General features: G+C 35.8%; 2 protein-coding genes across 5 annotated transcripts in view; both read right to left on the minus strand.

The window, feature by feature from the left end:
• The window catches only part of LOC128092927 (uncharacterized), a 158,775-nt gene extending 141,766 nt beyond the window's left edge, over window positions 1–17,009 (minus strand). For both annotated transcript variants that reach the window (XR_008212105.1, XM_052708126.1), the window contains exon 1: window positions 11,081–17,009. The gene's annotated coding sequence lies outside the window, so the exon portion shown is untranslated. The remainder of the gene's footprint in view (window positions 1–11,080) is intronic.
• Window positions 17,010–19,612: 2,603 nt separating this feature from the next.
• Window positions 19,613–22,914, minus strand: part of LOC120424737 (innexin shaking-B) — a 75,401-nt gene continuing 72,099 nt past the window's right edge. For all 3 annotated transcript variants that reach the window (XM_052708121.1, XM_039588928.2, XM_052708117.1), the window contains one exon: window positions 19,613–22,401. In XM_052708121.1, the coding sequence (XP_052564081.1) occupies window positions 22,358–22,401 (44 nt within the window). In that variant the 3' untranslated portion in view covers window positions 19,613–22,357. The remainder of the gene's footprint in view (window positions 22,402–22,914) is intronic.

Below are 22,914 nucleotides of genomic sequence, written 5' to 3' on the forward strand. Positions count from 1 at the left end.
GAAGTTTGGTTGAAGTTGGTTGCTGGAGTCCAGAGTTATAATTAAAAATGTTTACGGTAGTCTAACTTGTACGTGCGTCAAACGCATCCTGACCTGAAATCCCTTTGCCCTTTGTCGCAATTACATCAATTTTCAGGGAGTGACAAGATAGCAAGACAGGATTGAAACTTCTTTTATATGTAGAGTGACAAAAATTTTCGGAGCTGTTTTGGTTTTCATTGAATATCTCAGGATTGAAATCGAATTTTGGGGATCTGTAAAGGTCAAAAGATGAGGCATTGTGAGCTGCACAAAATGGCATTTTTAACTCAATTTGGCCCAAAATGCACGTACGACAAGTTAGCACGACGGCGACGAACTATGGGTGCATCTCGCTTACTCCGATGGATGTGAGTAGGGAAACCCTTTGGCTTGATTCTTTAGGTAATAATAAGTAACTGTGCTAATTTTGAATCAAATCGTTTAAGATTTAAGGGTCGCTATACTGCCCATGTTCGCATAAATGTCCCATATGCAAAAACAGCAAGCTGAGAAAAACGCATTTGAAGTTTGTCCCACACATAAGGCTACGTGTTAAGTTTTCACGAAAAAACTGGATTTACTCCTGATTTCTAGAACAAAATTTTGAACCAAACTGCATCAATAAGTCGAAATCGATGAAAATGCATATGGGACATTTATGCAATCATAAACAGTATAGGTCGATAAAGTTTGTGAAAAAAATCTTTTCATACAAAAACGTATCCTTCAAATCAGTAATAACTCGTCATAGTCAACTTTTGCGGTCTTAAACAAAGTTGTTCGTCATAAAATTATACATAATAATCTCACACTTGACAACGATCCGACACTTTTGACACCACTTTTTGGAGGAATTTGGATTTTTTTGTTTTTCCCCATATTTTTTTTTTATTTTCCCATACATACTTCAACGATTAATTGCGACCCTTAAACCTCAACTGATTTGGCTCAAAATTGGCACAGCTACTTTTTTTTAGCTAAGAAATAAAGCCAAGCGGTATCTCTCAAGATTTTTTAAAACACTCAGATTTTTTCTTGTCACTCTAATAAAGAGAGTTATCTAAGCCCGGTCTTACTCAGACTAGCGCACACGGTACAAAATTATGCCTCAATCTGTGTTCTCGAGTCTTCAAATATGTACCGTTTTTGTTTGGACAGCTAGCAAAATTGTACATATGGCCTAATAAAAAAATGTTTACGTCCATCCTCGGCTTTCTTGAAGAGTTGTGCACTAATTTTTCTCTTATTATTTTTTTGGAATTCAATGATATTTTAGAATGATTGAACTTTTTTTTGTAGTGCACATTACACATGAATGTTTAAGAATGAAAGCCTTTTTAATTTTTTTTCATGAAAAGACAAATTACTTGGCACGTTTTAAACGGTGAACAGTCAGCTATTATGATATGTTTTATATTTGAAACCTAATGTCTGCAGTTAATAATAAAGTTGTTTTGAAGAGAAATATGCAAAAAGTGAAAGATGATGAACCGACAAGAGGTCGAGGAAAACTTTTTTTTCTACAATTGTAGCAAAGAACAATTGAATTCCCGTAGATAATCTAGCACAAGAGCGACGATTTGTTAGAGAAAAGCTCTCTCAAACTAGAAGTACCAATACCAATCGACGACAATGACCTTCGCTAGATTGCAATGTACAGTCATCCCACATATTCGGAACACCCACAAATTCGGAACACTTATGTAATAATTTGTCAATAGCATGCCAAATGCAGCATTTCTCTCGACCCTACTATTTTTAGGACCTTTATTTGGACATTTTCTTGCTATTTCACTAGTAAAATAGTACTTTTTGGACAAAAAACTTCACTTCAAGACTATTTTATCCAGAGCAGCTAAACACTGCCTTCAAATTGCCTGTTCCATGATTGTGGGATGTTATTGTGCCTCCCACAATTGTGGAACACCTGAATTTAACTGATATTTTCATAAAAAAAGTTATGGTCACCGAGAACTTTTGTTTTTTGGCTTTAGTTGATGTTTTTCGGTGAGAAATGAAACAAAATTCTTCTTCGTTACGTTTCGGCCTACTTCTTGGTTTCGGCCATCTTCAGACACAAAAACTATTCCAGGCCAGGCTACTCCTGCTGGAGTGTCTGGATCGTGTCATGACATCACTAAGCTTGAGTTTAACTATTTGCAGTGTGTGAAGTCATTATTTTGTTACAAATATGTACTCCTGGAGAGATCCAAAGTTTGTTTACATCCGTAAGAAAAAAGTGTTCCGAATTTGTGGATTTCAAGGGTCAAAGTTTTTGAGCATGAGCATGAGCATGAGCATGAGCATGAGCATGAGCATTGTTGCCAATGAGCTGCTACTCCGTTATTGACAGATCAGCTGAAGTTAAACAATGAATCAAAAATGATCAGTGGGAGCCAACCATCCGTTCTCTGTTTAACCTCTGAAGATCCTTACTTTATCAGTCAATACCGGCGCCCTCCCAAGAAGCCTGCAGTTCAACGAAAGGGAGGAATGTTAGTCCGATGGTTGAAGTTGCAGACTCATCAAGCACATAGTTTTTCTCTATATACTTGTTGATACCACATGAGACCGTTGAATCCACAGCATCTCCTTCAAGCATCACGTGATGAATATTTTTTTGGGTTAGTAGGATAAGGTATTGGCTTTTCGATGCCTCCCGAGCTCCGACGCTGTGGGGAGGACTTTCATAACAGACCCGTCGGCGAGCCTTCCGAGCAACGATGCTATGGGAAGGTCTTTCTGGTTAACACACAGCATCACTTTTGCACAAGTTATTTTTTTTATTTATTTTTTTTATTATTTTTCTTTTTTGCACGAGTAATTTTGCTCCACTATTAACTCGACGATCTAAATTGTCAGTGCGTGTTTCGATCATTATATAGAAATGGCTTTTTCACCACAAAAAAAATAAAACCTTATTCGAAAAAATTAAACACAATCCACCCGACGCCGTGCCTTCCGATCAACGATGATATAGGAAGGGCTTTGAAAATCACAAAAAATCACTTTTCACTCCAACTATTTTTTTTCTCCTCCTCGCAGCACACAAATTCACGACAAAAATGTGAAACAAAATGTACAAAAAAAAAATCACTTTTCGCTCCGAATATTTCTTTACGACCACGCGCTCCCTTTGCCAATTATGCACTCTGGATTTCAAGGGTCAAAGTTTTTCTTCAAAAACTTGATATAAAAGTCAAAATTTGCAGTTGTTCGATACAGCCTTCGAAAAATGCTTTCAAATGAAGGTAAAAGCGAATCATTAAGTTCAATCACCGATTTGCTATGATTTTTTTGAATTTTGGCCGATCTGTAAACTGTTTCGAATATGAGGGATGACTGTATGACAGAAGGTCGAATAGACAACATTTTGGAATGAACAAAATGTCGAAATAATAAAAAATCTAAAGGACAAAAGGTCGATTTTTTTTACTAAGCACAACGACTTAGTTCAAGAGGTGTGAAATGATTTTCTCATGAAAACTGTTTAAAAACATGTTCATAATTGAAAGAATATAAAAACTCATCAAAATATCAAAGAAGCAAGATTTTTTTTTGTGTTTGGTTATAAAATTCTTTGAAATAGGTTTATTCATGTTTTGTCCCGCATGTGTGGATTAATTGGACCGCGCACTAAACTCACAAACCCGGGAACCGTGGTGTCCCAAACGGTCCCGGTGGCATTTTTCGAGACGAGATTTGTCTGATCACGCCTTCCGTCGGACGGGAAATAAATGTTGGCCCGGACTAACCTCTAAAGGTTAGGTCGTTAGCTCAGTCCAGGTGTAGGAGTCGTCTCCCTGGGTCCTGTCTCGGTGGAGTCGCTGGTAGGCAGTTGGACTAATAATCCAAAGGTCGTCAGTTCGAATCCCGGGGTGGATGGAAGCTAAGGTGTAAAAAGAGGCAATTGCCTCAACAATCAAGCCTTCGGACACCTAGTTTCGAGTAGGAATCTCACAATCGAGAACGCCAAGGCAATGCTGTAAAGCGAATAATTTGATTCGATTTGACTGAACTCACAAACCAGAAATTTACGGTTTGAATCCAGCAGCGGGCGCTCTAAAATTCTATATGTAAAAATATGGTATCCAGCGCCTTTGCTTCGTTCTGTACTCAATCACACTCAGACAGGGTTGACATTTTGCCAGAAAAATCTGGCATTGCCAGATGTTTTGAGCCACCGTTTGAAAAAAAAAAATTCTTTTTTCAAGGCATAGTTAAGTGACCCAATGTTCGAACTGCTTGCAGTTTGGACATGGTGGAAGGAACTGTTTCGTCAAGAGTCGTTGTGCAAACTGCGGAGGTGAGCACAAAAGCTTGCAACACAATCAACGAGAGCATCGAAGCCAAATGCTTCAATTGCGGTGGCGATCATTCTACCAAGAATCGGATCTGCCCAAAACGAGCTGAGTTTGTAAAAATTCGGCAGCAAGCGACGACGAGGCACCAACCAAATCGTTGCAAAACACTACCAGCATTCACGGGCGTGGATTTTACTTGTTTGGCGTCACCAGGAGCGGGATCTGCTCGAGTGGTTCTGAACCTGCAGCTATTGCCGTTGAATCAGCGGCAAAAAGTTGCAGAAAATACAACACCTCCTGGCTTCAGTCAGCAACCGAGGGAAACCCAACCAGCATCAACGGGTGAAGGCAGTAGTGACCTGTTTTTACCACAAGAACTTCTGAACATTTTCATCGAGATGACAACAACTCTGCGTGGTTGCAAAATTCGCCAGGAGCAAGTAAGAATGCTTGGAGGATTCATCTTAAAATACAGTTCGTAGTTTACTCGTTCTAATGACTTTGAATATTTCAATAAATTTAGTTTTTTAGTTTTAAGTTAGGATTAGTTGTCATAGTGATTTTTTTAATTTTTTACCCAAATGTATTCAATTCAATGCAATAATGTAAAACAATTTGAAGTAAATAAAATAAATGTGATCAGTTAATAATAAAATGAAAAATACAACATAGATGAAGAGCATTAAGCCATACGACTTAGCATGTAAAAGAAATGGAATTGTTATAAGAAAGTTCAATAAATACATATTTAATTAAAAAAAAAAGGTTCTGTGAACTGGTAAGAATCGGGACATTACTAATTTAGGCAGTAATTTTTAGAACATATAAAACTTCAACATTTGAGACCGACCCAATAATTTTGTTGTTATATGTCTGTTCTAACTAGAACCAGTAAAAAATTTCAACTCGTCCTGTGTGTATCGATGTACCCCATGTTCAATTAAAAATTCCAAATTTTCAGTAAATTTATTCGACGAAGGTGTTCCAGATAATTGAACATTATTATCAAAAGCATCAGAGCCAACTCTCAAAAATCTGTTTTTCAAACGTAGTTGACGTGTTGACACCACGACTCGAGTTTTTGGAAGCACTTTTAAGGAAAACGTGGTGGATCAGAGAAGTTTTCTTTTATTTTACCGATAGTCAGTAAAATTGCGCTCTTTATAGATCGTTTTCAATGAAAAGATAATTGATTTTTTTTTTGTCTGTGTAACATGTTCAGTATTTTATGGTGACAGTTATTTTTTAAGAAAATTATAAGCCTAAACACATAAACATGAACCTGCACAAAATGTCATCATAACGGAACACCGTTTGGTTCATTCAAAAAAAGCTTTAAGAAAATGGAAATGCATGCTCAGAAGTACAAATATTTTGATATGTATGTAAAATTGATGGGGAGGTAGCTTCCGAGATATGTAGTTTATTGTTTCAGAACATTATACACCTTTATTTGCTCAACATTCGGTTCATCATGATAGAAAATTATTATTATTATTTATTCCGTACACAAAAGGATTGACCAAGGCAAATCCAAAATGATGGCATGGACCTATGATTGAGTTGGCTTTAGTATTTTAGTATTTTGATAAATACTTAATTAATGCTGCAGCAAATTTGTTTTATTCTATACAACTTTTTAAAAACGTAGATTTTGATTAAAGTAAAAAAGTAAATCTTTCTCTGTTCCTGACCCGTGTAGAGTATCGAGGCCGGCATTTACAAAGCGGATTCAGTGACAGTTTATTAATCAACTTAATGTTAACATGTTATGGTAAATGTTTACATTCCAAAGGTTGTCTTCCTAAGGTGTCTTGATAAGGTCCAGTTTGTGACGATACACTACCTTCCCTTTACTAAGCAATCGAATTCAGAAGGGAAGTGGTAACAAGTTGAACTTCCAACCCATTTTGTTCATTCCCATTGTGCCAACTGTCTATATCCATGAATGTTTACATTTGATGCATAAACTTTGAAAAATATTAGCAACGGCCTTATTATAAGCTTATAATTATATAATTGAATTTTCACGATTTCGCGGACAGCGTGAAATTCGTGAAATTTGAAGATTTCCGTGAAATCCTTTGAAATTTATCAATTTTCTCAAATCAATTCTTCAAAATAATAACATAATCAATATTTAATTCGTTAAAGACTTTTTAAGTAAATTTTATTAGTTTTCAATTGAAAAGTGTGATATGAACCATTTGAAAATTTGTTAGCAAAACCTACATTAACATGAAATTGATAGAACATTTATTAAGAAGTGAATGCTGCGAAAACTTAAATGATGTTAACAAAAATCAGTCAAAGAAAAAAATATAATCTCGCATTTTTTTAATATAAATTCTGTGTTTTTCAACGGAAACTTGTTAAATTTGATTGAACAAGTATATTGTGATATTTATTTAAAGATTGCAAAGATTTTTTTTTAATTTTTAAGAGCGACTTTTTCATCAATGTGTAACAGGTCGTATCGAGGTGCTCCGATTTGGATGAAACTTTTAGCGTTTGTTCGTCTATACATGAGATGAACTCATGCCAAATATGAGCCCTCTACGACAATGGGAAGAGGGGTAAAACCTAACTTTTTTTTCAAAAATGTTTTATTCAATTATTTTTCAAAATCAAATTTACAACTCCAATACTTCTAACTTACGTAAAATTGTCCGAGGATTCCGAATATGACAAAATTTAGACCAAAAAGTACCGCTATGGCGGCCTACAGGGCAAAAACTAACGTAGTAAAATGTTGGTTATAGAAAAATCGAAAACTATGAGAAAAAATGCGATTGGCCAAAAAGTTAATACAGTAGGCTTATAGTCCATGAAATTACCTATCTTTTGACCTATGGGAGTATGGATGTTGGAGGCTGTTGCAAAAAGATATTAAGTTTTTAAAAAATCCATTTTTAAAAGTAATTTGCAAAAGCTATTGGAAAAAATCAAACCAATCCTGGATGTCTATGGCATATTTTGAAGTGCTTCAAAAGACTTTCGAATGCATCTAAGAAAGTTGGAATTAAAGAAGTTTTACGGAAATGCGAGCAATTTTGAGATTTTTTATGTTTTTTCGAACTTAAACTTCAAAGCCCGTTTTACCCCACTTCCCTTTGTCGTAGAGGGCTCATATTTGGCATGAGTTCATCTCATGTATAGACAAACGAACGCTGAAAAACACTGAAAATTTCATCTAAATCGGAGCACCTCGATACGACCTCTAGAACAAACCGAGCAATATTCACAAATACTGCCTCGTAATGATTTTTTTTAAATCAGTTAAAATCAATTTTTTTTTGTAAAAGTAACATTGATTGAAAAAAGTCGTCTTTCCCTTTTCCTCCGGATTTAACCGGAGGAGCAAAAGAAAAAAAAAAGATTGAAAAATTGAATTTCATCAGAGTAAAGAAAAATATTGAGAAAATAGATTGCTTTTACTTGATACTCTAAAAAAAGTTTATCAATTTTACTTAGGAAAAGTTAGTTTAGCAATATTTTCATTAGCCGTAATAACAATTCAATCATTATTTGATTTGATATTTGAAATATATAATTTCAAAAGAAATTAAAAGAGTCATACTTGGTCTATTCAACATTAATATAATATTCATTTGTTAGTTTTTTTTATTTTTAAAGTCACCTTTTAAGAACATTTCACCTGTTTAATTTTCACGATATTTAATTATTTGGGTTAATGACTAATGAAATGTTTGTTTCTTGTTCGTATTTTTAATAACATTTTAATAACATTTACATATTAAATTATTTTTGCCTATTGATTTTAAATTTAGTTTTTGAAAAGTGAGACGAAAACTCAAAAAATATTTTGAACTGCGCAAAATGTCGCATTTTTTTTTTTTAATTGTTAGATTGTTTTATTGAATTTGGCTTTGATTTGAATATGGAGTGCTTTGGAATTTTCGGCAAAGTTGTAGAGGAGAAAATTTCATGAAAGGCGCCAAATTTGTAGCTCTGAATCTTCTCGAGATATAGGGTAGGGAAGTCTTCAATGAGACACTATTGGTTTTTAACCTCAACGATTTTTGTATTTTTTTTTCATCAGCACGTTTTAATGAGCTTTTTGTTGCATTTACTTTCTTTTAATGTGTTCATGTTTTTGTATTGTTCCGTTGCAGGTAATTTGACTTAATTATTTTACAGCAATTTTACCAACTTGAAACTTTAATTAACAAAAGTTACACTAAAAAGTATTTAAATTTTGTAAAATCCGTATATTTATACAAACTAACTTTATATTTTTTGTTAAAAGGAGTTCATACTCAATTAATATGCCAAAAATCACTTTCAATTCATGTTTTTAAAGAATTACATAGATTTGATAAGTTTGTTTAAGAAAAATCAAAGTGTCTCATTGTTACCCATGGGCTGAAAGGAGTGGGGAACAATGAGACAGCCCTGGATTCTGGGTATCTTCTTAATTTTTGTCAAGCCTAATGAAGGGACATTGTAGCCCAATTCATTTCCTTTGAATAGTCGAAAAAAATCTAAAGAAATGTTACTTTTGGTGTGGCAGCCTACGAGCGAAAAAGTAATTTTTGTCCAAAATTTACTTTTACACCCCAGAATCAAACATTAAAGAATAACTTTTCAACGGAGCGTCCATAACCAAAGCCACTATTATGGCAGACGTATATCCTGTAGACACACCTTTCCCCAAAATATGAGCCTGATTGGTTGAAACTACTACTTTTGAGTGCCATTTTATCATTGTTCCCCGTGTCTCATTGATGGCTACTCTACACTACTCAATTTTTGCAGAAATGGTCCAAAAAAGCACTTTTTTGGTGATAACTCAAAATGTTAGCATTTCAGCAAACCACTATGTTGTGAAGAGTTGTTTATGACATAAAATTACATATCTTTGCCAAAGACAGCAAAATGTTTTGAGCCTTTATTAAGGAGTTATAACTGTTTTAAGTGATTTTGAGCCTATTTTCAAGTTGCTATGTTTTCAAAATGGCGCATTTTGGCGCAAAACCGAACAATGCACCTGAAAGTGCATACTTCCAACTACATTTCCTGAAAATATCTCCGTGTCTATCTATCGGTGTCTATTTTTAGATATCCCATTTTGAATTTATCAATTTATTTATATTTTTACGTGGAATCTAATTGAAAACGAGGTAATATCCCGTAAATTGAAGGATAAACGATGATGATCACGAATCCGAGGTCCGTTTTTTGATATCTCGTTACGGAGGGGCAGTCGACCCCTTCCATTTTTGAACATGCGAAAAAAGAAGTGTTTTTCAATAATTTGCAGCCTGAATGGTGATAAGATAGAAATTTGGTGTCAAAGGGACTTTTATGTAAAATTAGACGCCCGATTTGATGGCGTACTCAGAAGGGGTTTGGTTGTAACCATCACAAGTTATCGCGATTTTACGAAAAAAAGTTTTTAAAAAGTTGGTCGTCGTTATCCGAGCTTATGGGATTTTGGCTATATGGGAGACATTGGCTTTAATCGTACGAAAAATCATGCAAACATAAAAAATTATAGTGTTTTGAAATCGGGATGATGTCAGCTATCCATTAAAATTATTATTTCATGAAAATTTTCACAAAAATACGTATTTTTCCTGTATTTCGAAAATGCATTTTTTTTCTCTAAAGAAACCAAAAATATATTGTTGTTGCAATATGCGTATCAAATGATCAGGTTTTTTTCATACATTTTGGATGTAATAACAAAATTTTTAGAAAATACTCAAAATTTTCACAAAACTACGTCTTTTCGAAAAAAAATCAAAATTTAAATTTTTACAATATGGGTATCAAACGATCGGGATTTTTTCATACATTTCTAATGTAATAACAACATTTTTAGAAAATACTCAAATTTTTCACAAAACGAATAAAATACTCAAAATTTCCGTTTTTACAATGTGGGTATCGAACGATTGGGATTTTTTCATACATTTCGAATGTAATAACAATATTTTTTGAAAATACTCCAAATTTTCAAAAAAACTGCGTATTTTCGAAAAAATACTCAAAATTTCCGTTTTTACAATGTGGGTGTCTAACGATCGCGATTTTTTCATTCATTCGACAAACAATATTTTTTGAAATTCTCAAAATTTTCGACCGAGCCACGTAGCCTAGTTGTATCGCTTCCGCCTCGTAAGCGGTAGATCGGTGTTCAAATCCCGGCTCGGACCAACACAACTCTTTTCCCTTCTGGATTCGATTGCTTAGTAAAGGGAAGGTAGTGTATCGTCACAAACTGGACCTGGACCTGGAAAGGGGGAGCCGCAGTCGTGCGAGTAAGGCGGTTGCTTTACATCGCAAATTCCTGCTTGTGAAAAAAAACTCGGGTTCAAATCCTTGGCTCCCGGCCCAACCTTCCAAGCGTTTTTCGAGTGCAAATAATCGCCTAGCATTTATCACCCGGTGCAAAGGTTGTGCTCAGAACCTAGCGGTGCTGTGTAAGAAGCTTGGCCGCGCGCTGAGAAGAGCTTATATAGCAATACAATACTGCTCTGGTTCTAGCGATGCACAATATAAAGAAGAACGCATGGAAGGTGGTCTACAAGAGTTACGGCTTTTCGGCTGGTCGACACACGTGTTCACCCAATACAATGGTGTTTGCGTGCGAAGTCAACAGAAAGGCCCAACAACAGTAAATTGGGCAATCCTACAATAGACCTATAATCAGGTTTAAGTGGTAGATTACTCAGAAAGAAAAAAACAAAAAAAAACTGAACCTTCTCACGACACCTTAGGGAGGCGACCTATGGAATGTTAACATTAACCTAAACATGTTAACATTAGTTGAGTGAAAAACTGCCACTGAATTCGCTCTGTAAATACAGGCCCGATACTCTTCACGGGTGTTCCCCCCAGGAACTGGGAAAGATTTACTTTACTTTTACTCAAAATTTTCACAAAACTACGTGTTTTCGAAAAAAAAATACTCAAAATTTCCGTTTTTACAAAGTGTGTATCAAACGATCGGGATTTTTTCATACATTTCGAATGTAACAATATTTTTTGAACGGGATACGGGGATACGACGGCGGCCTGCCGGAGTATCTCCAACAACACCTCGTACGTGGACAACTGCAACGAACCAGATCGTTCATCACCCTCAGGCACACAACGATAAGTGGGAGGAGTGTGCTGGTTTCCGGGGTTAAGTGCTGGAACAACCTCCATCTGGAGCTGAAAACTAAACCCACATTGTCGGCATTTAAAAGTGCAATCAGAAGCGCATTTCTAAATTAGTTTTAAACTTTTTGATTAACTTTTTTTTGGAAAATTTGTTTTTCTTTATTTTGGCTCTATTGTAAAATCCTACAGTTTTGATGAAACAAGACTAAAAAATAACCTAATTTTAGTGACGTATTTGACACTTTTTCGAGATTTTAGCTAAAATTTATGGTATGAAAACTTGAAAATGAGATAACATCAATTTTCACCGATAGATGATTATGGAAAACAGTTTCCCTGACTCAGGACAGTCCCCCCAACAAGCTCCAGGATGAATAAGCGAGGTTCATTCGAGTTCGATGAAAATAACCTTTAGACATGCTTTGATGTTGTCAAATAGAAGGGCGAAGTCCGATTTGGACGAAAATCGAGTTTCTTGCTTCACAGAAAAAAATGATGGTAATATACATCAGGAAATGGTGACAGATTTTGCGTCAAAAAATGATTAATTTTACCCCAGAAAATGATGAATTTTCACCAGTTTTTAAAGAATATTCCTCAGGTTCACATTTTTCCACATTTTTTATGTAATATTACTCAAAAAAGAGGTAATATTCAACCTACGAAATTTTCAACATTCCAAAATTAAACTTTTTTTTTGTGTTGTTATGGTGGTATCAACAGCCCCACTAAATTTTAACTTGATCAAACAATTTTGATTTCAATTTTTAACTTTTTTGTGCACGATTGAGGCTGTACAAATAAAACAGACCTTACCAAAACATATTCTGTACATAACATATTAGGCGTCATCCATAAAGTATGTCACGCTCTAGGGGGGAGGGGGGGTCTGAGCAAGTGTGACATTGCGTGTTGTAAGTATAAGAAAAGCGTGACAAAGGGGGGGAGGGGGGGGGGTAAATTTTGGCTGATTTTAGCGTGACGTACTTTATGGATGAAGCCTTACTTCAGTGAAATATGGCGAATCGAGACTAAAGTCTGAGTAAGGACATTAGATTTCAGAGTATACTTACACAGAAAAAAAGATGGTAATATTCATCAGGAAGTGGTGACAGATTCTGTGTCAAATAAAATGATGAATTTTACCTCAGAAAATGATGAATTTTCATCAGTTTTTGATGAATATTCATCAGGTTCAAATTTTTACACATTTTTTATGTAATATTACTCAAAAAAGAGGTAATATTCAACCTACCAAATTTTCAACATTCCAAAATTAAACTTTTTTTTCTGTGTAAAAGCATAAACTTCTGAAACCTGTTTGTTTATGCACACAGAAAAAAAAGTTGAACCTGATGAATATTCATCAAAAACTGATGAAAATTCATCATTTTTAGGATTAAAATGTATCATTTTATTGCCACAAAATCTGTCATCATTTCCTGATAAATATTACCATCATTTTTTTTATTCAACCTACCCAATTTTCAACATTCCAAAATTCAACTTTTTTTCTGTTCAGGGGGTCATTTTTCTGGGCGCCCTCCCGGGCAGAAAGTTGCATCTTGGAAAAATCTACCCATGTTCGTAAAAACACGAACAAGTCAAGTTCACCCCAGGGTATGGTTAAGAGATAACCGAACATGGCCACGAACATAAATTGTTCGAGGTGTATCTGCGAAAAATCTTGTTGAGTTTATTTGACCAACAATGCCACATCAAGTTGAGTTTATAGTAGCAAACAACTGAAATCTTCCAAAAATCATATCAAGTTCATAAAGTAGATTTTGATCCCAAAAATAATTTTATTGGTTTTTAATGCACCCCGCCACTATTCAAACCCACCCCCCCCCCTTCTTTCTCTTCACAAATATGAGTAATATTGCAGGAATATACGCACTTACATCAAAACAAGATTTTTCAAAGTTGAAAAATTATTTTACTTTAAAAATTCATTAAAAAATTGTGGAGAATGCGTTGAATTGCCAAAATGTCACAATAATTTTCCAAATCACGAAAAATCCAAAGTCTCTATATTCCATTTTTTTTTTAAATTAAAAATAGAAGTCTATGAAAATATTCCTAAAATTGCATAAGTCCAAAAATCCACAGTAAAATTTCAAAAAGCCTGGTAATGTTTCTTATCAAAATAATTTTTCAAAGTGTTGAAAAATATTCAACTGGCTGAGAGCAAAAATTTCGCAAAGTCCTGAAAATCTAATAAATTCTACCAACAATCTTGTCGTGATACGGATCCCGTAAATTTTCTAAGTGCCGGAACGATTTTTGTAGGGGGTATATCAATAATTATTAAAAACCAACTTTCGTATTTCAAAATTTCAATGAAGACGTTTTGTTAGGGACATTATTTTAGGAACAAACTGATGTTTTTGTAAAAATCGGACGAAAATTTCCTGTAATGTCGACGATTTTTCCGAAATTTTGGTTCAAAGCAAAAATAAACATCAAAATAATTTATCATGTTTCCAAACTCCCAAAAAATTTCTATGTCCCAAAAAAATGCTTTTTCTGTAAAAAGTAAAGAATTTAAAAATATACGCAAAAATTTCAAAGTCCAGCATAAATAAAATCAAATTTTAAAATATCAGCTCATGAAAAATTATTCTAAGTGTCGGAAATTGAAAATTCTGTCAGTGACTGCAAATTTTGCTAAGTCCAGTATAAATTTGAAATAAAGTCAAAATAATCATTTCATGATGTTCGGGTAAAATTTTGGAAAAAATAAAATTTTCGAAATTTTTGCTAAGTCTAAAAAAACTACCACTAACAGCTCAATATCAACTGTAGATAATGCAGTATGATCATGGAATATACTTTCCATGATACGCAGTCGGTTTCAAAAGTCGTCATAACTCGAGGAGTTTACAGCAAGATGCGAATAAACAAGCCAAGATAGTTCGAAGTTATCGCCACCAACTCACTTTCCGGCCGGGCTACTGTACATTTGGCTCAAATACAATCTTGCTTTGTTTTGCCTGTAAATAAGGATCATTTCTGAAGTACATATGTGCTTTGATTATTGTTAACAGAAATTTGACAAATTTCTTTCATCCGCTAATAACGATACGAAAACTATTTCATTACACTAATTTTCTCATGTTAATTTTATGCAAAATCTTCTCATATTTCGAATGAAAATGGTTTCGTAATGATAAGTGGTTGCGAACATATTTCCCGAAAACCCTGGAAGTTTACCGTTGAAAAACATTTTTTTGTGCGACGGAAAGCCTTCGCGACTACCTTTCCAACGATGCATAACTTTTTGATCTTTGGTAATGTATTTTGGGAGACCATTTCTCCAAATCAGGGCTATTTTTCAAAAAAAAAAATCTATTGTCCAAAAAAGTTTTTCTTCTCACAATAATAAAATTTTCGCCAATACTTACAAATTTTGGAAAATGATGATTGCAAAATAACTGGACAGGTGTATAATGCATTTTAAAACACTTTTTTTCATTCTTATTTTGAAACCGTGGCCTGTAATTTTTTTTTTTACTATTTTATTTTTTTGGGCAGAGTCGAGGGAACTAAACTTCAAAAAATATTCGCAACGGCCTAGATTAAAATAAACATTTGTATGCAGGTTTCAAATATGTCTGAAGGCTTCAACTATCATTTTGTTGCAATTTTTGAGCACTTACAGGTGCATTTGAAATTGAATAGAATTTTGGCTTATTTGCAGTATTTTCAAGATATTCGAGTTTTTTAAGCCTTCCAACTTTGTGTCCCAATCTGCCTCATGGCTTAGAGTGCTCATATTTGGTCCAGTTAAATATGTCCAAACAACCCCTGAAATTTTCAGGCAGATTGGTGAGGTCGACGCCAGATGGGTATGCTTTGTTCCTAGACTCGCCCTAAATTTTTATTTTCTTCTAAGACACTCATTTTTCAAACTGCTATACTGCCGTTCTACGCATAATTGTCCCATGTTCAAAAAAGTGCAACTGAGAAAAACGCGATTGAAATTTTTCGACTGATTTCTGTGTTTCTACGCATAATTGTCCCGGGGGTTCCTATTCGCCCTATGTCCCTAATCGCCCCGTTAGCAGTTAATCACCCTTATTTGTGATTATCTTAATATATAACAGGTATACAAGACCTAATGCTTTGTAAAACTAATAATTACGTGTAAGAAAATACTTGGTGGGACAATTATGCGTAGAAGTTTATCGATGGGACAAACATACTTGGTGTTTATTTTCATGAGTTTCCGAACAAAGTACTAAATTTTATGTGTTTTTCTAAAAGAATACGTAAAAATAAACTTAAAAATGACAAAAAGTCAGAATCGACCAAAAATGACATGGGACAATTATGCTTGGAACGGCAGTATACTGCCCATAATATATTATGCCAAACCAAATATTCCGAGAAAAACGCTTTTTATTGTTTGTCACCAAATCTCCATCAAGGCAATTTTCCATAAGAGTGGCATATTAGCCGTTTAGTTCCCGCATCGGCAGCCAAATCTAAACACTATTTTAGTGAAATTCAAGTTTCAGAAGATGCGTTGGAACATCCTCTATCACCTGGTGCTAATAACTCGTTTTCGCCAAAACTGGATATTAGCCGTTTTTTCAATGGTGGTAAATTTTTTACAAACTCCCGTGGGAGGTTGGACGGGATCCGCCTAACAAGCGGAAGATCAGATGTTCAATCCTCGAGCGGCAGCTTGGAGCCTTGATCATCCCGCAAAATCAGAACAGGTTTTTTTTCCCTGCTGTCTGCCCTTTGGAGAAACCTCGAGTTAATAAAAAAATGGACTACTCGGGGAAGAGCTCCAATGCCAACTGACGACAGTCGGGTCAATACGGAGAGCCGATAACTGATGACAAAGAGAGAGATCTAAAAATAGCCAATAGGGACCGCTCCAGTCCCCGTCCGTCCTCATCATTTGAAGTTGGACATCAACAGCCTACGAGCCACAACAAATCTTCAAAGTTGCTCATTTCTCCTTCGCTACGTCAACCACTATGGATTTCGTCCGACCGTAGGACGGTTCGCTCTCTTGGGAAGCACATAGCTTCGGCTGACTTGTGTACTTCGGAAGGTAGTTGACTGGTCAACTAGCCGAAGATGCGCTAACAGATTTTGATGAGTGTTCAAACTAAAAAACACGGGAGGAGAATTATTCCTTCCGCACCAACCACGCTTCAACGTACAGCACTCTACCAGTGTATATGTGCATTGGGAAAAAGACTGTAAACAGATAGCTTGATTCTTCTCTGTTGAGATGAACAGTCGTCATCAAGTCAACCTAGTCGGCCGAAACCCTTTCGACCTCACGTGCAGCTGTCAGAGCTGCAAAACAACAACAACAAATGTGTTACGTCATCCGTTGTAAACAGCACGTGTCAATAAAGTTCTCCAGTTTAGTTAGACAACTTACGCGTTTTTCTCCGGAACAAATCCGACCAACCTGCCACTCTGCTAATCAGGCTATGGGCCCAGGTTGCGCGAGTACCGAAAAGTTGTTTTCGCGGCGCTTTAGTGAGTGAAGTTTTGGAAGTTGGTGAAACGGATTGAAGATGGAGACCTACGGCGTTGTTGCGAGGGTGCCACTCTTCATTGGTTCGAACTACCGGTCGTGTAAGTGCCGGATGCTGGCCGTGCTGGACGAGTACGAGCTGGAAGAATGCATCCAGCAGGAGGCGGCGGAAGTGGAGGAGCTGAAGGTGAAGGAGGAGGACGCAACGGCACAGAAGGGGGTAAAGTTGAAGGCGTTGGAGAAGAGGAAGAAGAAGGAGAAACGGTGCTGGTCGTTTCTGCTTTCTCGTCTGAATGACGACCACGTCGAGCAGGTCCAGGACAAGTCGACGCCGAGGGAGATTTGTCTAGCCCTAGCTGCGATGTACGAACGGCAAAGTTTGGTGAAACGTTTGCACCTGAAGCAGGAGATGATTCTGCTACGCCAGGGGGGCGACACTCTACGGGAGCACTTCAAGAAGTTTGACCGGATCATTCGTGAGTTGAAGTCTACTGGAGCGACCATCGACGAACTCGACGTCATCTGTCATCTGCTGTTGACGGTGAATCCGAGGTTCGAGATGGTGGTGACGAGCATTCAGACGGTTCCAGAGCGAGATTTATCGCTGGAATTCGTCAGATGCGGTTTACTCGACGAGGAGACGAGGAAGAACTCCAGCGAATCGGTTGATGTGAAGACGGAGGAAGCGGCTTTCTCGGGAACGAGTACGCTGAGGTCGCAACAGCAGAAAAAGGAGAAGGCATTCAAGTGCTTCGTTTGCGGAAAAGAGGGCCACAGACTGCAGACTGTCCGGAGAAGAAGTCTGACGCGACGAAAGCGAGCGCACGCTACGGGTCGAGTGACGACGAGGTTTGCTTCGTCGGCGTGGAGAAGCGTCCGGAGCTGTGGGAAGTGAGCTGGATCGTGGACTCTGGTTCATCGGAACACATCGCCAAGGAACGTGAGTTGTTCGAGGAGCTCGTGCCGTTGCCAAGAAGGGGAAGTCGATCGTTGCTGAGCATCGTGGGGTGATTCGTCTGACGTCAGCCGTGGACGGAAAGACGATCCCGATCGCGCTGAAGGAAGTTCTGTACATCCCGGAAGCCAGCGCGAACATGTTGTCGGTTCGGAAACTGGACGAGCGCGGACTGAAAGTGGAGTTCAGTTCGGGAACAGTGAGCATCAAGCAGGAGGAGAGAACTGTGGCGATCGGAAAGCAGTCGGGGAGGCTGTACCTGCTGGTTCTACACGGAGGGATGCTCCGAGGGCGGAAGCGACGAAGCGGAGAAAACCGAACCACAACGAGGCCGAAGCAAGCGAGAACCGAAGCAGGACAAGAAGGCGTACACGAGCTTCGCTTTGAGTGCAGCTGACTGCACCCCTGTTGCGTTGTCGGAGATCGAGGAGCAGTCTGACGTATCGAGGTAGATGACTGCTGGTTCTACGTGGAAGCCAGATGGCGGAGCGGAAAGAACGTGTTTGGAAGTCTGCGTCCCTGCAGCAACGAAGATCAAGGAGAAGTTGAGAACAGAGGTTCCGAAGATGCGAGCGAGGCATCGACGAGCGAGTGGAGCAGGACACGGGCAAGGAGCCGGTGTGACCTGCTGCGAAGGAAGACCGAAGGAAGATCATCGAGGTCAAGAAGGTATGACGCCAAACAATTCTACGTTCAATTTTCCTTTAAATCAATTAAGTTTGGTTTGTTTTTTAAAAGTTAAGGCCTTGTTTTTGCATCAAGTCCGGGATTGTTCAATCAATAATCAATATTGCAAAAGAAGATTAAAAAAAAACACAATAAACCAATACAAATCAAAATTTGCATCCACGCCATCTGTTTTGTGTTTTCGATGAGCTGAGCTTTTACAACCATATTAAAATATTTGAGCTTTGAGCAAATGCATTATTGAATACTTATTACACTTTTCTTTATACCGATATTGACATGCACTGTGCCACGCATCAATTATCATTCAGCTCTTATTTTTTACATGATATTTCATGATTTCGTTTTTAATTGGAGTTAGTCAGTAATGTATAAAGTTCTCACCATAATTTAAAATTATGCTTTTTCCTGTTCTTACTTTAGTTGATATTTACTCATTACTTCCTTTATTTACATTGATTTTATTTACACTATCTAGTCCTTTTGATTAAAATCGAGAATAATTTACTATAGATGCTCATGGCATACAATAACTACTTTTTTTTACTAAAAAACTGCTTGAAAATGTAACGATTCATTGATTCGTTGAAACGTTTTTCGATTTTAAATCAAGTTTTTACAATCCATTTTACTATTTACACTTGATTTATCATATTCGGTTTAAGCAAATACCATGGAATGAGCATGATTAATATACATAGCAAAATATTCTTTTCATAACATGTTTCTGCACAGTTTATTAAACCCAGCCTTTCAGACAATTAGTTTGATAAGGAGTAAGGGAATTATCCTGCTTTGAAATTATTGATTTTTTTTTGCGATTACTAGTCATATTGTACGTTAGAAAAATTTCACAAGTTTTATTATTCAAGTCTATTTTTGAGCTTAGAGATAATACATAGGACTCCTACAATTTATGATTTGGCAGTGTTGAGGCCGTTTAAAAAACATGCTGTACGTAAACTTTGTAACTTACAGATATCGAACTATTTTAAATGAAGGAAATCCTTCTTTTGATAATTGCTCGATTTGTTTTGTGTTGTACTGTTCACTGGATGTTTGAAGATGAAAAATTGTCAAGCTATCATAAATCAACTTAATAAAATTAACGAAAGAAACAAATATGTGGCCTCAATTTTAACTCTCTAACGTCCATGACACCAGTGCACCAAAACTTTGAGATCGAATTTCTCGGAGATGTGACAATATTTTCAACTGCCGTCAACTAGGGCGAATTGGGAGACATAGGGTGAATTGGGACAGCAGTTTTAACCATGTTAGAGAACAATATACAACAGACTCAGACTAACAAAATGTGTGTCCAAATTAAAAACCTTTAAGTGCTCTAAAAACTGCTGTCCCTATTAAGACTGTAGTCCCGATTCTCCCCCAGTTGACGGTGCTTCTTTTTGCACATGTTTAAGAAACATATAAACTAACTTCTGACCAAACTTCATCCACATTGATGTAAACAAAAATCGAGTATTTTTGCGAAAATAACTAAACACTATTTTACAAGCTGGAACAACCGACACGAAAGCATTTAAGATGAAACAAAAAATGTGCACGAGTAATTTTGACCCTTCTTAAGAGCCCTTGCGCATTTAATTAGAAATTTTAACTTGTTTGATTTATTTTACGGCTTTTTCAAAATGGTGCACCAGAGCACCATTGGGCGAACAAAACAAACAAAATTTCTTGAAGGCTGATTTTTTAAAGTGCGGTAAAATCAGTAGTTTTGTGACAAATAAGTTTGAAACAGTCAGAACTAATGAAAAAGGAGTGAATTGATTGTAATGCGGTCCATAAACTTGTTATAACAAAAAATAATAACAAAGATTTGTTCGAAGAATAACTCAAAATGTTATTAGTCTGTTATTACAATAACAATCCAATAAAAAAAAAATCATAACGACGAATAACAATTCTTGTTATAAATAACATAAAATGTTATTGGCCTAGTATTTTCAAATATCAAAAAATGTTATTCCCACGTTATTTCCGTCTGCTCGGGTTGTGAGAACTCTGCTATTTGTAATAACAGACTAAAACATTTTTAGATATTCTTCGAACTAATCTTTGTTATTATTTTTTGTTATTTTAAAAACTAATCCGAAAATTCAAATAACAGTTGGAGGTATTCTTCCATAACAAAAAATGTTATTCCACAGTTGTTTTGGCTTTCAACCAATACCAGACCAAAAATTGATTTTTCAAGAAGGTTTCATAACACTTTGTGTTATTTTAACAATATTTGGTATTGAAGTGGCATGAATTTTGTTATTACTGTCCGCCCGAGATAGAACGTTATGACTGGGTTGGACTAGTATGGGAATATCAGAGAATTATTGAAAGAAGTTTAACTAGTTTTATTATATTTTTAGCAATGAATAAATTGTAATAAAATGATGTTAAAGGTAGTTTCAATCTAATTTATCAATTTTATATAAATATTGGCCCTGAAATCTTGTTTTTGAAAAGATTGAGTTTTTACCGGTATAGAAAAAAAAGTTCCTTATCTTCCTGGTTGAGCACTGGGGCACCAATACAAATTAATTTTAATTTTGCATGGATTCAATGTTTGTGGGCCAAAGTAAAGCTATTCTAGAAATATTGAACCAAAATTTACCCATACTATTTTTAAAACAGGTAAAAATCTCAGGGCGTTAGAGGGTTAACAAAAGCGCAGCCTAGAATTATGTTGAGATCAAACCTCGTTTTGATGTTTTTAGGGAATTAAAAAAAACTTTTTTTCAGATAAGAAACATATAAAAATGCAAACAAACAAATGAATATTACAAAAAATAATTGCTCCTTGTCAGGAAGACTGCTATTATTTGGCCATGATAAATTACTGAAGATGTGTGTCTTCTGCGTTGGAAGAAATAAAGAGAATATTAACCTGTGGTGGGCAGGGACTTGCAGGTATGTTCAAAATTTCAAACATCTTTGAAATTAAATGATCGATTTTTTTCGACGACTTTAGGATTAAAATCTGCAACCTGGGATTTTTGTCTGATTGATCCACAAAGGCGGGTTAAATTGAAACCGTCTATATTTAAACAAAAAAAATCATTTGCGCCTTTGAAAAAACGAACAAGCATAGATAACTCCTTTATTCATTCAACATTAACTTGATTCGATTGAACTCTTTTTATGTGAAATTATCCATCCTTATATTTTTTGTAACTTATATGACAGTTGACTGTTGAGTTGACTGAACGATTGATTTATAGAAGCCCTGCCCACTGTGGAAGATCTATGTCGGTTGAACTATTAACTGAACGAAGGCCTTAACAGTTTGATCATACTTGATGTTCAGACTTTTTTCCGAATTGTGGTTCACGCTCCATGGTATTTGATTTGTTTCTATTATAGGCTTAATTCTTTAAGAAAACCATACGTTATGTGCAGTGTTGTGAGTTCTAAGCTGCTTTTTATTTTTAGTTTGTGTTGATGTATTTTTCTGTTTGGTATGTAACTTTGATTTATGCATTGCTATTCTTCTAAGTTGAATATATGTGAATGGAAATCGTGAGATCAATCGAATGCCTCTACAGAAAAATGTTAGTAAATGCATGTTCTGACTACAATAAATGAGTATTCCACTTGAATAGTAATGCGATACTAGACATGTTTGACTAATAGTTCGTTTATTCGAAATGATCATCATAAGCTCTCGAATAACTTGATCCGTATTTTATGTGTGTAACTAGTAAAATCCGTCGGGCGTATGCTCAATTTAAATCAAAATAAATTTACTCCGAATCCGTACTCAATTTTGTCGACATCTGAAAACCAAGAGAAAGCTTTTAGCGCATAATATGATGTGTTGTTATATTTAGATGTTTTATGGTGAACATAGAAGGCAAAATAAAGTATAATAATGGATGTTTAAATAACTGCAATTCTACTCTTTGCCAATGTACAATCAAAATAATAAAGGAAATTAAAATCATTGTTTAGACTATTGTGAAGTAACGCAACTCATTATCTAACGATTTGCATTTGAATGCCTACAAGAGTAAGACGGGGTGAGGTGAGAATATTGAAATTGAATTGAGTGATCAGAGTGTGAGTTGTGCAATATACAGAAAGAAATAAGGATTTAGTTACTGTAAAGTCCAAGCAAAAGTAGGATACATGCAAATATTTGCCAGAGTATGGTACTTCTCTTGATTATTCATCTGGTTTTCTTTCAAAATATGACTTCGCAAACAACAGCATAGATAGATTATCTCTAATAATAATATAAACTCTCTGTTCAATTTCATTCCTTTTTAAGGATAACATAATTAAATCAT

This window comes from Culex pipiens, chromosome 1 (assembly GCF_016801865.2).
Source record: "Culex pipiens pallens isolate TS chromosome 1, TS_CPP_V2, whole genome shotgun sequence".
NCBI lineage: Eukaryota > Metazoa > Arthropoda > Insecta > Diptera > Culicidae > Culex > Culex pipiens.